The sequence below is a fragment of the Mus caroli genome, unplaced genomic scaffold (assembly GCF_978045245.1).
Source record: "Mus caroli unplaced genomic scaffold, Mus_caroli_1 scaffold_14, whole genome shotgun sequence".
Taxonomy (NCBI): domain Eukaryota; kingdom Metazoa; phylum Chordata; class Mammalia; order Rodentia; family Muridae; genus Mus; species Mus caroli.
Window position 1 is genome coordinate 70923936 of NW_028227269.1, and position 17499 is coordinate 70941434.

The 17499-nt window shown below is 39.2% G+C and overlaps 1 protein-coding gene across 7 annotated transcripts in view; it reads left to right on the forward strand.

The window, feature by feature from the left end:
* The window catches only part of Lrrc9 (leucine rich repeat containing 9), an 81618-nt gene that overhangs the window by 31484 nt on the left and 32635 nt on the right, over nucleotides 1-17499 (forward strand). For all 7 annotated transcript variants that reach the window (XM_085830445.1, XM_085830442.1, XM_021179300.1 and 4 more), the window contains exons 13-20: nucleotides 2475-2607; nucleotides 4356-4478; nucleotides 5429-5532; nucleotides 9032-9244; nucleotides 11285-11404; nucleotides 12457-12648; nucleotides 13901-14026; nucleotides 16740-16874. In XM_085830445.1, the coding sequence (XP_085686571.1) occupies nucleotides 2475-2607; nucleotides 4356-4478; nucleotides 5429-5532; nucleotides 9032-9244; nucleotides 11285-11404; nucleotides 12457-12648; nucleotides 13901-14026; nucleotides 16740-16874 (1146 nt within the window). The remainder of the gene's footprint in view (nucleotides 1-2474; nucleotides 2608-4355; nucleotides 4479-5428; nucleotides 5533-9031; nucleotides 9245-11284; nucleotides 11405-12456; nucleotides 12649-13900; nucleotides 14027-16739; nucleotides 16875-17499) is intronic.

Genomic DNA, 17499 nt, shown 5'->3' on the forward strand with positions numbered 1-17499 from the left:
TCTAGCCCACTTTCCTGCCGCCTCCTGACGTAGATCAGTGCTGGAGAGTACTGCTTCCCAGGCCGCGTCACCCGGTGACCCACATAAATGAGAACACTGCTGTGTTCGAACCTGATGCTGCTCTACCCCAATCACTTCCCCTCGGCCTGCTTGCTTTCTCTGTGTATCGCCCATAACTTTGAACTCCTGACCCTTCCACTTCGACTTCCCACCAACAGTGGAGGAGTGTACCTCTTTCTCCACATCCTCGCCAGCATCTGCTGTCACCTGAGTTTTTGATCTTTGCCATTCTGACTAGTGTGAAGTGGAATCTCAAGGTTGTTTTGATTTGCATTTCCCTGATGACTAAGGTTATTAAACATTTCTTTAGGTGCTTCTTGGCCATTCGAGTTTCCTCAGTTGAGAATTCTTTGTTTAGCTCTGTCCCCCATTTTTAATAGGGTTATTGGTTCTCTGGAGTCTAACTTCTTGAGTTCTTTGTATATATTGGATATTAGCCCTCTATTGGATGTAGGATTGGTAAAGATCTTTTCCCAGACTCTGACTTACCATTGTGTCCTGATGACAGTGTCCTTTACCTTTTCAATTTTATGAGGTCCCATTTGTCTATAGTTGATCTTAGAGCATAAGCCATTTGTGTTCTGTTCAGGAAATCTTCCTTTGTCGACATATTCAAGGCTCTTTCCCACTTTGTCTTCTACTAGATTCAGTGTATCTGGTTGAATGTGGAGGTCCTTGACCCACTTGGACTTGAGCTTTGTACAAGAAGATAAGGATGGATCAATTTGCATCCTTCTACATGCTGACTGCCACTTGAGCCAGCCCCATTTGTTGACTATGCTCTTTTTTTCCACTAGATGGTTTTGACTTCTTTGTCAAAGATCAGGTGACCATAGGTGTATGGGTTTAATTCTGGGTCTTCAATTCTATTCTACTGATCTACCTGCCTGTCTGTGTGCCAATACCATGTAGTTTCCATCACTATTGCTCTGTAGTAGAGCTTGAGGTCAGGGATGGTGATTTCCCCCGAAGTTCTCTTGTTGTTGAGAATAGTTTTTATTATCCTGAGTTTGTTGTTGTTGTTGTGGTTGTTGTTCCAAATGAATTTAAGAATTTCCCTTTCTATCTCTGTGAAGAATTGAAGGGCATCTTATTCTTGAACTGCCTCTATGCTGCGGGGTTAAGAGCAAGGGTGGACAACCCTGGCTAATCTTCCAAAGTATTAAGCGTTGACTTCTGTAAATAGCAAGCACTTGAGAATCATTATTACAAAACCCTTGTGTTGAAATGTAGCCATTTGTAAGCCTTTCTCTACTGTGCTTAAGGGCAAAGACTACATTTACAGACTAGGTTCTCAACAAAAATTAGGTGAATGAGTAGACAGTGGCCAGAACCACTATCTATGTCTATGCCTTAGTGTATTTTCTCATCTTAAAATAGTTTTTCTTTACACTTCTATTTGGATTCCCTCCTATCTTAGAGCCTGAGCCAGCATCCCATTACCACCTTCTGCTCATTTCAGTTAAGGACGATATCTTTTTTGACGCAGCTTGAGATGTCTTATGGTTTTAATTATTGTTCATAGTTCTGACCTCACTCTGTCCCCCAAGTGTGGTGCACAGAGACTGTAACTAAGCAAGCAGCCTTGACCACTGCAGGGTGGAAAGGTCATTTGCTGAAGTGTGGACTTGGTATTCACAGGAACCAATTTTCCTTTCCTAAGAAGAATTTTTTGGGGTAACTTTGGGTTTCGATTAGGAAATAATTTCCTAATTGAATTTCAGAAAAGACATAATTCTAAATAATATGGCTGTTAATCAAAAACTAGTGATCAATTTAAAACTCTGAGGCTGTGACAAGGACAAAAAGATCCATCTGAGCTCAGATTGTGACATTGCCCATTTCTCCCCCCATCCTTAGAACATCTCATAATCTCTCATAGCTCTAGGCTCCTTACGAGGAACAGTGATTCTGTCTGCTCTTTGTATAACACTCATGCAGTTTGGAAGAAGTGAAGTTAGTCATAACAAAACTAAGATGTCTGTGCACAATTGGAAATGTTTTGTTCCTGGAAAACAATGTTGACTGCATAGCATACACCCAAAATGAGTGGGATCCCCTTCTGACGTGACACCTCGCCCCAACAGGGCCTTCCTTTGGAGTTAGCAAGAGTCCCCCAGCCCTTGTTGAAAGCTGTTGAAGCCGGCACCGCACTGATGTCTGTTATGGCTTTGGCTGATTTTCCCTGCGGAGCAAATTTTGTTCCTTATCACTTTTGTATAGACACATTTGCATGTGACTTTTGAATATTTAAATAATTTTGCATAATGAAGCTGCACCTGGAGATTATCTCTTTGCAGATTACATTGGCCAACACAGAAACGTAAAATAATAAGCTATCTGCTTCTGAGTAGAAATGCTATTTTACATGAAAAAAAAAAAAAAGCCCTAAGATGTTTTTTTCTCCTTTGCAGCCCTCTCTCAAAAAGGAAGCTGTCACTCTTGTGAACAGCCTCAGTATGTGTGAGTGTCCCCGGATAGAGTTCCTCCAGCAGAAATACAAGGAGGAGAAGAAAGGCCCCTCAGAGAGTGAACTCTACAGACACGGTAACAGACAGTGCTTCTGAAGTTGTGAGGCCCTCAGCTCCTCCATCTCTTCTGGATCGTTTTCCTTCTTGGTTTTATCAATCCAAGAGACACTGTCTGAATTGTTGTGTGACATACTCACCAATAGAGTGGCACGCCTCTGCCGGTTCAGCTGCACTGTCAGCTGGACTCTGTATTTCTTGTCTACCAACCCTAGGAAGAAGAGAACCGATGTTGTTCCGATAGTTCACCCAACTCTCACATGTGTTTCAGAGTCTGCTTCTGTCTTTATGTTGCATCATAAGACTAAACTCAGAAGTACACTCGTGTATTTCTTTACACACACTAGCTTCATGAGAAAGAGAAAAGAATTGGCTTGTATGTGAAATAATCAATAGAACAGTCAGGAAGATTGGCTGTATTTGTTTTGAGTCACCACAATCTAAGGTGATGAGAAAACCTGGCCGGAGTGGGAAAGCGTGTGGATTAGACATTGGTCTGTAGAAGGCAAACTGTGTGGTAATTTATTCAGTTAGTAAATACCATTTTTGCAACTTAAATAGATGGCAGTCCAAGAACCAACCTCACAGGCTGGGAGAAAAGGCCAGCTCCTGTGCCTTCTCTTGCCTCCCCTCCTACTCTTCATTCTTTGGAATGTACTCATTAACAATGTGCTAAGTAAATGCTTATTGTGTCTTTGGCACTGTCTGGTTTTGCATAAACCAGTTTCCCTAACATAGTGCCTACAAATATCAATAATCACAAAATTAAATATAAAGTTATAGTTACTGTAATAAGTATAAATATGAATGAAGTATCGATGCATACAATAAAGAGAACAGCCAATCAGGCTAGGGATTGAGGGCACTTATTCTATGATCTCTCAGTCACCAAATTAACTGAACATCAGGTAGGCAGAACTTTGGTTTGTCCTCAGCCAGGAACACCTGCTGCAGTAGGAGGTGCAGCATGGTGGCAGAGTGCCTGGCAGGCCTGGTGCCTCCGGATAGCAGCACTCAAACACTTACTAGCATGCCAGGATCCAGGCCACAGTTCTGCTGGGATGGTTCATGGCAAGCCGTCAACTGTGCATGGCTTCATGTAGTGAAATATCAGAAACACGATCTGGTTGCTAAATCAAGGCCTCTTTACTTGAAAATAACTGATACTTTTCAGATAATTCTTTTCCATCCCAGTTATTAGAAAAACCTCATATTTTCCATCTACTTAACCCTTCTAATATGCATTTCTAAAACAGGCTAGCCCGACTCACATTTTATATCTTGCATAGAGTGAAAATAAAGGATCAGGCCTGGAGAGATGGCTTAAGTGTGTAAGAGCACTCACTGGCTGCTCTTGCAGAGGACCAGAGACAGTTCCAGCACCCACACTGGGTGGTCCATAACTACCTTGTAACTCCAGTTTCAGGGGATCCAAGAAACTCTTTTAAACTCCACAGGCAATGCTTTCATGTGCATAAACCCATGCGTATAAGGATCCTGCTTCTGGCTCTTAAGCACTGGGATTATAAGTGTGAGCCCAGCACTTAAAGTGTATTCACTACAATCACGATGTCCTTGTTAGGACCAGTTTACCAGTTTATTAATTTAACAGATATGTCCTAACTCCTACTTTGTTGTATGCTGTACATTGTCCAGTGTCAAGATAACCATGGTCTCTGCCATTACAGAGCATTAAGATTAATAAACATTACATTGGAAATTTATTAAGGTCATATTTATTAAAATTATATCTTTTTTCATATTTAGGCACCATCCTCCTTGCGAAGGTTTTTCTTGGCCAGAGTATTCAGGCTCGTGACCAGGAGCCCATCAATAAAGCCAACTACCCCATGGTTAACTCGGTGTTTGTTCCTCAGAGACATGTGCTAAGTATGTCTGCCAAAAAGAAAGACGGGCTACTTCATCACTCTCAGTACAAACCATTCCTACCTAACACAACAGTCTATAACTTATAGCATGGTCTAATCTGAACCTAACAAGGCCTATAAACTTTTCTCTGAAAACCTACTTCTGGATATTAACAATTTTCTGTTATTCATATTAATAATATGTGCTGAAATTTATTTCAATAATTTATTTGTGGTAGGTATGTGTGTATGTGTGTGTATACTCACCTATACATTAAACTCTCAGTATCTGGGCAATTAGTTCTAGAGTACATACATACACACACACACACACACACACACAGAGTGGGAGGGGGACAGACACGAGTATAGATAAAAAACTTCTTGCATTCTTAAGTCCTTTATGTCAAATGGCATGATGTCTGCATGCCACCTACACAGCCTTCCTGGGTACATGACACAATCTCCATAATACCTAAAACAGTATAAATGAAATGCTGCAAACCATGGCTACCCTTAGTGTTCCAGGAATACTGACAAATGTACAGCTCACTACAAACACTTTTCTAAATCCAAATACCTCTGCCCTGCAGTTTTTGAATCAGGGGTTGCAGAAGTCATGGGGATGGGGGATTTCATGTGTGAGTGTGTGCAAACGATTTGTTTTCAAAGGATTAAAAATGAACCCCTAATAAAGATCTTCAGAGTGCTGAGTTTATCAAACTTCCACAGCCATTTAGTCCTTGGTAAAATGAAGATTTAAGAGGAGAAGGATAAGCTAAGCATCAGTCCTGCTCCATGGGGAAAGGGCTGGAATGGAAGACTTTATAACAGCCTCAATTTGGTAATTGTGGGGAATTGTTGAGAAGGATTTGTTGTCACTTCTTCATCTACACTGGAGTTCAAACATTTACTGTATTTTGAGTGTTTGTCTTGCCAGACTTTGCTTTTTAACTCTAGATTCTATCACAGGACAAAGAACTTGCGATTGTGGCTATCGGCAGTACAAATGGTTTGTCTTCGACCATGACCTCGTTTTGCCAGAGTACATCGTTGAATTTGAGTACACTACAGTGGTATGCATTTTCTTTTTTTTACAATTTTTAAAAATATGAATTCCTTAGCCTGGAGTAGAATAATGTGAAATCCAGGATTGTTAAGCAGAGTTTGTATTATGTATGCTTATCAATTCTTTGTGTGCATGTGTGTGTACACACAATGGCTGTTCTGTGAAGGACTGAATTTTCAAACTTTGTCATCATGACATCTGCATGTTTTTATTACGTGAGCACATTATAGGTTTCTTCTATAGCTGTAGTCTCACTGGGAAACATCTGATACCTATGGATGCTTATAGAATAAGCCTATGAAGCCACCTCCCCTTAGCCTCCTGCCCCTTCCGGTTACCAATGAACCCCCTAACAGTTATGCGGGTTTGCTTTCAGTCCTTTTCTATTGACACACACACACACACACACACACACACAGTCTTAGCTAGGAGAAGCCAGCTCTATGTATTGCTTTTCATAATACATTGTGAACATATCTCATTTCATTGCACATAGATGTATAATTTTTTTTCTTTCTGAGGCTGTATACTATTCAGAAAAACCAATTTAGGTTCTCCTGTGCTGATAGCATTTATAGGTTGTATGTAGTTTTAACTATTGAAATCATGTTTGAACGTTATTATACATGTGTCTTTATGTGGCTGTAGATGCTCCTATGCAAGAGAGAGCTACAGAGAACACCTGTGTGTCCACAGATGCACACAGTTTAAGTTTCAGCTCTGCCCCTTACCCTTCACAGAGCTTTGGCCATTTTACACATTTCCAGCAGAGTGGGACATGGGGTTTTTGTTGTTAGTTAGTTAGCTTGTTTGTTTTGTTTTGTTTTGTTTTGTTTTGTTTTGTTTTGTTTTGTTTTGTTTCGTTTCGTTTCGTTTCGTTTCGTTTCGTTTTGTTTGCATCCTTGCCTGTATGGTACACTATCAAACTTTTTCTGTTCTCTTAAGCAAAAAAAGCAGAATATTCCAAATATCCCTAAAACTCTTCACAGCATTACAAATCACCTGTTGGATTCAGGGGTAACTTCTTTTTCTTAAAAAAAAAAAAAATTTATTCATTTTATATGAGTACACTGTAGCTGTCTTCAGAAACACACACCAGAAGAGGGCATCAGATCCCATTAGATGGTTGTTAGTCATCATGTGGTTGCTGGGAATTGAACTCAGGACCTTTGGAAGAGCAGGCAGTACTCTTAACCACTGAGCCACCTCTCCAGCCCTCATGGGTAACTTCTACAAGATGGTTATTTTCATGCTGATTTTTTAAATTATATATTGTGAATATTAGTACTTTATTTTGTATTGCAAATTTTCTGTTGTCTTTTTATTTTAATTGTAACAAAAGTTGCCATTTAATGTGTGATTTATAAACTTTGTCTTTCTCAATCTTTCCCAGTGTGGACTCTGAATTTTATATCTTTTTTTCAAAAGTCTTATAATAAATATTTTGGGGTTTTTTTTCTCAGTGCTTATTTAGCTTATGTTAAAACTTTTGACTTTTTAAATATATGTAGAAATTAGTTTACATTATATGAATTAATTCATTTGTTTCTTAAATATGAATGGATACTACCTAATCATTGTGTTTTGAAGTACTATCTTACTCATTAAGTTATTTTAACATTTAAAAAAAATCTATGTACAAATAAATCCCTGTTCTGCTCCATTGATTGACTTAACTTGAGAATCTATTTTGTTTTGGTTAAATACAACCTTGATAATGTGTTTTAATATATGAGAGGATAAATTCTCTTGCTCCACCTTTTAAAAACTTTTTTTAAAATTCTTGAACATTTTTATTCCTAAAAAAATATTATAATCAGCTCATCAGTTTCTAGTAGGAACACTTTTTTAAAAAAAATTCTTGAATATTTTTTCTCAAACTCTAAAATCAGTTTACCAGTTCTGTTTTTCAAATTCCTACTAAGATGTGATTGAAATCGTATGGAATCTGAAGCTTCATTTGGAATGGATTAGCGCTGTGTGTGTGTGTGTGTGTGTGTGTGTGTGTGTGTGTGTGTGATATGTGTGTTTAGTTTATGCACGTGAATGTGTGTACATGTGTAGGCTAACACAGGACATCGTCGGGTGTCTTCTTCTCGTCCATCTTATTGCTCTGAGACAGTATCTCTCACTGAACCAGAAACACACTTGCCACTAGGCTAGGCTGGCTAGCTTGAGCTCCTGGGACACCCCTGCCCAGCCTCCCAGTGCTGGGTTTGCTGGCACAGGAAGCCATGCTCAGCTTTGCACACGGGTGCTAGGGACTCTACCTCAGGTTCTTGTGCTTATGCAGCAAGTGCTCTTACCAATGAACTATTTCTCTACCCCTGACTGAAATATTTTGAATCATTTGTCTTCTTGTCTAGAAACATGATGGCCCATTTCATTCATTTGAATATGTGTCTAGACTCTACCATGCATAGGTCTTTAATACTTTGTATTAAATATAATTCTAGGCATATTTTTTTAACTGTTCTCATGAGCTTCTTCCTGCAAGTACACAGAAACTCAGACAAATAGTAAGCAGACGTTCATTTAGCTTCCGTGACAGAGCAGCCTAGAGGAGGGAGGCCTGGACAGTTTACTGACGCCAGCCAGACATCATGCTTGCTGTTTGCCACTTCATGAGTGATGGTGCTTCTGGGAAGCTTGCTTCTCTTAGTTCCTTTGATAGTTTCTTCTTTTTCAGTTCTCTGTTGAGTCTTCTGAAATCCACTCTGGAGAAGTAGCTCTGAAATGATAACTAAAAGATGTGAAAATGACTTTCTCCTTTTTTCTCATGTTCACCTCTTAATTCTTTGCTATGGGATAGTTCCTCAGTACTGGCTTCCAGGATGATAGCTTAATCTGCTGCTATATTCATTTGGCTTCTTAATATTTATTAAATATTTTATTTTCGTATTTGTTTTTACATTATAGTATTTACTCTATTCTTTTCTATAATGTCTTGTTATAGATTCTGTATTCTCCTAGATTTAAAAAATATTCACTGGTTAATTATTTTCTGTTCTTCTAGGGTTAGCTCTGTTTGCTCATGTAGCTCTTAGTCACTCACACATTCAAAGTTCTTGCTATAATCACATGTGAATCCAGGACCTACCAGGAGTAGTCTCCTCTTCTGTTTATTTACTCTAAAATCACATTTCTCTGGGTCTATTCTTAAAACATTTCACCTGCATGTGTTTTTCCTAAAAACCACAGTTCTGCTCTTACATTCCACACATCAATGCCTCCTGCTTTATGTCTGATAATTTCTTAACCCTTGTTTCTGTTCTATGCCCTAAAATAGTTTAAATGTATTCCTTGCCAGTTTTAAGAAATCTTCATAGGTGAGAACAGACACATGCATGCCTAGCTCACAGTCTTAATCTATGCTTATAGATTGACTAAAGTAATTTTATTATTCTAGATATTATTGTATAACTGCAAAACTCAATTGTTTTCTATACAACCTATTTGGTTTTATGTAACAATCAACTAATTTTCAACATTTGAAATATTTTTAGGTCAAAGTTCACTCTTTATTTTCTACATCAAACAACGTTATTCTAGAAGAAGGCAAAAAGTATTCTGAAGGATTAGTATTCTCACAGGATTTGAAATTTGATGATGAAGTTCTGAAGATGGAGCCCAGGATTAAGCCCCGCCCAAAACTCATTAGTTTGGACGAGAAAACTATAATTTCCCTTGCTAAGACTAATATTTACAGCCATATTGTGGTGAGTATTATAAGAAAAAATTTGGAAGGCAATCCTGAATTTGGAATTTGAATCTAGTAGGTGGAGTCTAAAGTTGTTACCCAATGTTGTTTGGAATCATATAATTTGATCGCAAAGTCTCTAGTCCTCTTGTTCTATGAAGACTGGGCCAGTGTTCTATAGTAGTAATCAATAAAGTACTTAAATTAAATTTTCTTAAATTACTTCTTTGTTGCTTTATTTAACCCAAATATGTAAAATATTTCAGCATGCAGTCTTAATTTTGAAGTGTATTTTCTACCAATATCATGTATTAATTCAGTCTAGCATTGTGTTGGGAGTTCAGTAGCTCCTTGAAGTGAAGTGGCTTTCCAGTAAGCAAGGGATTTTATTCTGAATGATAAGTAATCTCTCTTTAAATGATTTAGGTAAAAGCAAAAAGTTTGAATCAGTTTCTAGGATTAAGCAACGAGTATATGGCAGGTTTATCTTTACAGATGTATCAGCAGAATGTGAGTTACCGATTAAAGTGATATCGTACACTAAATCAACTCTACGTGAAATAGTAACCTATCTGCATTTCTGACTCTGAGACTTATCATGTTCAAATGCGTTGCTACCATGATTTCCAGACTACCATCACCTCTGACCTACTGTACTGTCATAGCTTCCTAACCAGGACTTCTGGACTCTGCAGTAGCAATTCTGAAAACTCCAGAAAGGGTGCACTTTGTAGCCTGCTCCAGAAACTGTAGCACATTTACAAGGAACAGAATCTTACTTCTCAAAACCCTAACTTGAGTATCTTGTAGGAGAACTTAGTGGCAGTCAGGCTGGCAGTGTGAAGATCCAGCAAGAGCTCTTGCAGTGGACCACAGAGGAGTTAGTCAGTTCGAGGCACTAGTGTGAATGAAGGATTGCACAGCTGGCATGGGAAATATTTCTAGAACCAAATATATATGGAAAGAAGGAAAGGGATGTTCAACAAAATAATGAATCTCTTCAGCCACAGTCTTAAGGAGAAGATGATGAGTTCCATTTCAGATCTATTAAATATGATGCATTTGTACAGTCTACCAGTGAATTTTGGAATAGTGTGCACAACCTAGCCTTTCATGGCAGTTTCAGCCAATTTTGAATACAGTTAGAAACTTAGTTGGTTCTCCTTGTGAGGAGCCCAGTTGCATCCACACCAATAAGATGATTGTAGTGTGTGACTATGGTTGACAGTAGATAGCTGAAATCATTCCACAATGCCACTTGTGAGGACTGTCATCGGCTAGGTGTACTATTTTCTTGTACCATTATTTACTTCATATCTACCCACAGATACATCTTGTCTTTCACTTGATACAATTCAAAACAGTGAGCTTTGCAGTCAGAGAACCACGTAGGCATCATAAGCAGTTCTAAATACAAAACTGAAATGATGTTTGTTTTGTGTGTCTGAGGATGAGGTGAACAGGAACATCAGGGCTGGTGTGAAATGTAGGCGTGACCTTAGATGCCCACTCACCTTCCTCTTTGACATTCTGTCGCCACCGCTCCCCCCCCCCCCCCCGTTTCAAGACCCTCAGATATTCTTCCTTGGTCCAATGGCTCAGTCAAGGGGCACATGTTCACCTCTTTCCCATGTGGGTTTCTGCCTCTGTTGTTTGCTGGCTAACCAGAGAAGCAGATCCTCCCCAGTAAACACCCTAACCAATGTATTTATTCACTAAATAAGAATTTATTGCTAATTATTAACAAATTTAGACCAAATAGGAAGTTATATTAATCACATACCAAGCCCAGCTATGTTACTGCAAACTATTATTAACTTTCAACATCTCATAGCATATTTGTTTACTGTATTAGCATTCTCTGAATGTTATTCATAACAATCATGTTCTCATTTTTGCATTATTGTAGATGATTTAATTATTCTACTCTTGATCTTAGCCAAAAAGCTAAGAAGCATTGATAATTTTTCTAAATATGTTAGCTACTAACACCTAGACTATGTCACAAAAAGCAATGAATGTATTTTGTTTTTCAATTCATATTTTATTTCGCTTCCAGAATCTGAATCTACACGGGAATAGCTTGAGTAAACTGAGAGATCTTGCCAAGCTCACTGGGCTTCGAAAGCTGAACATTAGCTTCAATGAATTCACTTGCTTAGATGATGTGTACCACTTGGTAAGAGCTGCTCTTTTGAAATGTAAATGCCAAGTCAAAAGCACAGAAGCAGGATGGCAGCCTGGGCCTTGGGGGAAAGAGAGGAAATGTTGGTCAAAGGAAAGAAATGTTCAACTATGAGATGGTGTTCTGGGGGTCTCATGTACAGCACAGAGTAGTCACTTTGTCAGTTAGAAGGCCTTATTATCTATTTTATTATTTACTATAAAACAACATTAAGATGCATTAAAATAAGCAGTGCAAATGTATGAGTTGGGGCACTCTTAAGAGAGTGTGCTTACAAGGCAGCCCATGCAGAAAGAGGAGACTTTGCTACTGAGAGCCAAAGCCCCTTGTGCAGCCTCCTCTGCCCTTCCCCCAGATCCTCTCCCTGCACTCTCCCCTGGCCATGCTCTCAGTCAAGTGCACACACTAACATAGTCGCTTGGCTTTGCCATTTTAAGAAAGGTGCACTTTATTGCTAGCAGCAATCATGGGCCTATACCAGGAGGCCTACTAGCTTTAGAAAACCTTGCATCTCTTAAAAAGAAAAAGAAAAGAAAATTATAGAATAAAATTAAATTTCTGTCGCTAAGGATATAATCTGTAATTGAAGCCATTTCAACAATGTAACTAGGTATTAGGCATAAAGACATGTATTTTTGTGGATAATTGCAAGTTGTCTTGCAAGTCTCTGTTTGCCTGCCCTCTTGTGCAAACAAGCCCCTGCAGCTCTGTGTTCAGAGAGATGAGGAAACCTGTGCTATAGTCTCTGTAGTCTCTAAGGATTGGCTTTGTGTGTGTGTGTTTGACAGTGCTCCTCCATTGTCAAAGCCATAATCTAATTGCATAACTCATCTAGAATCCTTGTGTTCCTCCAAGTTTACAAGAGCCAAGCCTGACCTGAGAATTGCTGCCATGACCCAGTGTGTTACCCTTAGGGCAGTGGGATTCTTGTGTGGGTTTTCTGTATATGTTATAAGAAAACATGTGACATATTTAAAGAAGTGGGGGAAAGCACTAGGTATGCACAAACCCTGAGTTAGCATTGTGCCTGTTTGTATGTACCACAGTACAACCTTGAGTATTTGGACGCCAGCCACAACCATGTGATAACCCTAGAGGGATTCCGAGGCCTGATGAAACTGAAGCATTTAGACTTGAGCTGGAACCAGCTGAAGAAGACTGGGGAAGAGATCAATGTGCTGTGCAAACACACCACCAGCCTTCTCACCCTTGACATTCAGCACAACCCCTGGCAGAAGGTATGCAGCAGACACCACTAGAGAAGCAGACACTCTAAGTGCAGAACCAGTCTCTGCCTCGCTGGTCAGTCCGAGCCAGAAAGAGGCAAACCACACCTGTTTCTTGTGCTTCCTTCAAAATCCTGGATAAGTGGGTTCAGAGTAGTGATCTAGTGACTCAAATGTCACTAGAAGAAAAGGCTGGGCTGATACCTTGTAACCTGTGACAGTCTGAATGCATTACTGCTCTAAGAATGATTAAAGTCATTGTCGTTTGCAAACTTCCAGAGAATTCATGTCAGTGTGCTAGAATGCTTTTATAATGACACACAGGAGCCAAAAATAATCTGATATAATAAGGGAAACACACTGTTAAGAAGGGAACAGCATTCTACAATGTGCCCTAAACTCTGGATAATAACATATAGGCTCACTTTGCAATTTCTATTATTTATTCTCTTAAAAATGTAGAAATCATGTCTCTTCATAAACCTAAATTATAAAATCATTTCCTTCTGTTATAGAAGGAAATTTGAATGTTATTTTTATTATTGTTCATGTTATACCTTTAAGGCTTATCTCCCAGTATTTTAAAGGAGCCCAAATTTATCATTTTAAGACTCTTCTTTCATTGCTTCTAAAATGTACATAGAGCCAGGCACTGCACTTGAGAGGCAGAAGCAGAAGAGTCATGAGTTCAAGGCCAGCATAGGTTCTATAGTAAGACCACATCTCAAGAATAAATAACTGACATTGTAAGATTATGTTTAGTATTTTAAAGAATGAGTAAATGACTGGCTCTATTAAGTGGGCCATATTACTAAATCTATAACACTGAATTTAAGCTAGGTAAAGCAATATTATTCTGTTCTGTTTGTTTTGTTGCCAAAGCAGATTTTTCTAATGGTCACCCTCTCCCTGTCAAGTTGGACTTGAATGTCAGGAGATCCATGCTGAGTCCAGGATGGAGCTCCCTGGCTTACTGCCCACTCAACAAGCATGAGTCTCCCCATGGCCCCCATCATCCTTTCACCAGACACTTTCCAAGAGCAGTGGGCTTGCATCCTGAAAATGGAACAGATTTATCCTTACATAACTTAATTCCAACTATTATTTAAAGAATTACCTTAAGTCCTCAGTTTTAGAAGCTGAGTAGTTTTCAGTGAGAGATAGACAGCTTTCAGTTATGTGGAAAAGAAGGAAGTGTTACTTTACTGTGCCATAATGCATGTGATGTCTAATGAAAATTAACTTTCTGATATTTTTTCCCAAGCCAGCCACATTGAGGCTGAGTGTTATTGGCAGACTAAAGACTCTTACACACTTAGACGGCCTCGTCATCTCTGAAGAAGAAACCAGAGCAGCTCTGAAGTTCATTAGTGGAACAAAGATTACTCAGGTTGGCATCAGTAGGTTACTGTTCCTGAGTTAGGTGCACATACAAATGATACTTTTCTGGTTTATTTTCTTTTATTAAGCTTGATAGTCTCTCCTAGCATATTAATAAAAATCAACATATACCGATGTTACCACTTGACAATTTTCCTATACCAATGTGCCTCCCATACCCTACCCCCCATAAACGAGAATGGGCTTTATGAACGATCTTGGAACAGGCCCAAATGCCAGCCCCTCCCCCTAATATCTCTAGGGTAATTACTTTCTAATCCCATGAACTTCCTGAGTCCTTTCTAGAGGCTGCATGGAGATAAATAGTATTTGTGTATGCAGTAACCTTAGGAGGCTTTGAGAGAGCATTTAGTACACTATGTAGTATCAGTATTATGTCTAACCTGTTAGCCTGCAGGGACAGAAATGCCTGCGTTATACACATAGGGAATCCTGCACTTTGGGTGTTGGGGGTGTAGATTATTACAAGCACTGTATCGGCTTGGGTTGGCCCTGGTTTTGATCCCCAACATTCATCTCTATCTCAATCTAATTTCTTTCTATTTTTTTCCTTTATTCTCCTGTCTTACATCTGACAGCAGCTTCCCCCCCCTCCTTCCTCCAGTTCCCCTAACCCCAGCTCCCCTCAGCCCCAGATCCTAGGATACTTGAATGTTCCTCAGACAACATAACAGTTGGTTCTGGATCAAATCAAAATGAAGGGAAGAACACTTTTTTGTTTTGATAAAAATATAATTAATGTATTGAGAAAGACTTAGAGATTTTCCCCAATAGAAATCAAAAACTACTAAAAGTTTTAAGACACTTAGCATCTCAGAACAAAGACCCAGCAGAGGCCCAGACCTCTGGGAAAGCTTGATAGACAATGGAGCCACCTTTGCAGTCCGAAGCAGCTACTCAGTACAAAGCGCTGGGGCCAATGCGTTAAAACTTCACTGCAGTGAAATGGACAGATGGCTCAGTGGTTAAGAGTACAGACTGCTCCTCCACAGGATCTGGGTTCAAGTCTCAGCACCAACATGGCAGCTCACAAATGTCTGTAACTCCAGTTCAGCACCCCAACACACACACACACACACACACACACACACACACACACGTATGCAAGAAAAACACCAATGCACATAAAAAGAAATAAATCTTTAAAAAAAAAAAGCTTCACTGCAAAAGACAAAAACCAAGAAGGTTTTAAGACAAAATATCCATGTGATTTATCCTTGTGACTATGGATTTAGCAATTCTTCATAAGGAATGAGACCACAGGCATATCATGAAAGCTAGGGTTTGTCCATATAAAATTGGCGCAGCCTTTCCTTCAAGGATACTATAAGGAAAGAAAAGGGAAAGGTAAGTAGCATGCCAGGGAAGAAAATCTACAACACAAATGTCAAACTATAGTCTCTCTAAATATCCCAGATGTGTACAGAAAAAGACAACGGAGGGAAAACGAAACAAAACAAAACAAAACAAAACAAAACAAAACAAAACAAAACAAAACAAAACATGGAAGGAATTTGAAAAGCATTTCACTGAAAAGGATTTTGGAATAGCCAACTAATTTAGAAAACAATGCTTTATCATATTAACATTCAAAAAACAAAGGTCCAAACACAATAATCTGCCAATTAATACAGAGTGACAAAAAGTTTAAGTTACAGCCAGAACATAAAACAGTAATTATAATTATTACAATTGCTTTGGAAATTTCATTTGACTTCCTACCTCTCTCTTCACTCCCTCCTCCTCCCTTCCCTGACCTAACAAACTCCTATAAATTTATATTCTTTGAAGAAACCCTGTGTATACACAGGAGCCATGCACACAGGCGCAAGGTTTTCCACAGTGGCATTGTTCAATAGCCTTGGACTCAACAACAGTATTCATGCTCAGCACAGTCATTACGAGGATACTGTACAAGGCTTAGGGATGTAGCTCAGTTAATACCCAAGTGTTTGTGTATCATGCAAAAGACCTTGGGTTCAGTTCTCAGCACCCCACAAACCAGGCATGGTGTGCACGTCTGTATCACCAGCACTTGGGAGGTGACGGCAATTAACTCAGAAGTTTGTCATCCTAAATTCCATAGAAAGTTCAAGGACAGTCTGTGCTACATGAGACCCTGTCTAGAAAAGGGAAGGAGGCGGGAGAGAGAAAATGTCACACAGAGGGAATGTGTACACCACTGGCTACAAATGAACTCCGGCTCAGGGCTGCAGCATAGATGAATTTTAGTGTTGAGAAGGAGCAAGTAACTGCAATACATAGTTTGGTTTCCAAAAAGTTCAAACAACGTCGAGCTTAATGATGCATTGTGTATGAGCAGAAGCAGGACTAGAGAGAAGAAAGGAGTGGATGGTAGACAGACATGTAAGAGGGATCCCATCTAAGGGGAGGGTGGGAAGACGCTCGGGATGGGACCATAGGAGCTTGTAGGACTGTTCTAGATCATAGGTGGTCTCATGGGAGCATTAGATGGATGTTTAGAGTATAAGCATCCTTGAAATTATGTGTAGGAAAACAAGACAAACTGAAAATTAAAATTTAGCTGGATATGGAGGATATTTTAAGAGAAAGAAAATGTTTGAAAATCATTTATTGGGCTATTCATCTTCCATGGGAAGCACGCCTTCTTAGCTGTGTATAAATAAACATCGTTATGCTATTCCTTTTATTCATCCTATTTTTTAATTGTATTTTATTAGCTAACTCTCTTACAGCATTCCAGTTCTAAGGAGGAAAGGCCTCGGATGCTAAGTACATGGCCCTCTGCCAAAATCCTGACCCAGATTTCCAAGCTGGGACCCCACTTTCACCTGACCGGGAACTGGTACTCAAAGGTAATGACGCGTTCATTACAACTGACATCAGCTTATATTGACCTCTCTAGTCAACACTGGTGTGAGCCCTGAAGAGGACACAGATAGACAAGGAACAGAAACACGGAGAGAGAAAATGGAAAAGGAAGACTTAAGATGTCCTTTCCCGGCAAACGCCAAGTGTACCATACAGTGTTTCTAACTGTAGTCATAATAATATACTCTAGCCCCTCGGCACTCATTGTTCCTGAGAAGTTAAAACTTCGTGCCCTTTGACCCTGTTTCCCTGCCCTCCCATCTCCATCCCCAGAAACTACCAGTCTTCCCTCTGCCTCTGTGAGCTTAGCTGCTTAGATTCCATATCTAATTGAAATCACAATGTTTAATTTATGATGCATGGCTATCAAATAATATACTCTAAATAGCAGTCATCTTAAATGGTAAATTATGCTTCAATAAAGTTGGGAAAACATACAAGGCAATTTATCATTTTTAAAGTAATGTACCATTTTCTTTTTTAAAAAACATGAAATGATAAGACAAAGTTCTAGATGTTCTAGAAAGATGTTACAGGGACTAGTCTTCAACTATAGTTATTTTGGAATTGGAGATTTAGAATAAAGGTCTATATGTTGGAGATGTAGAA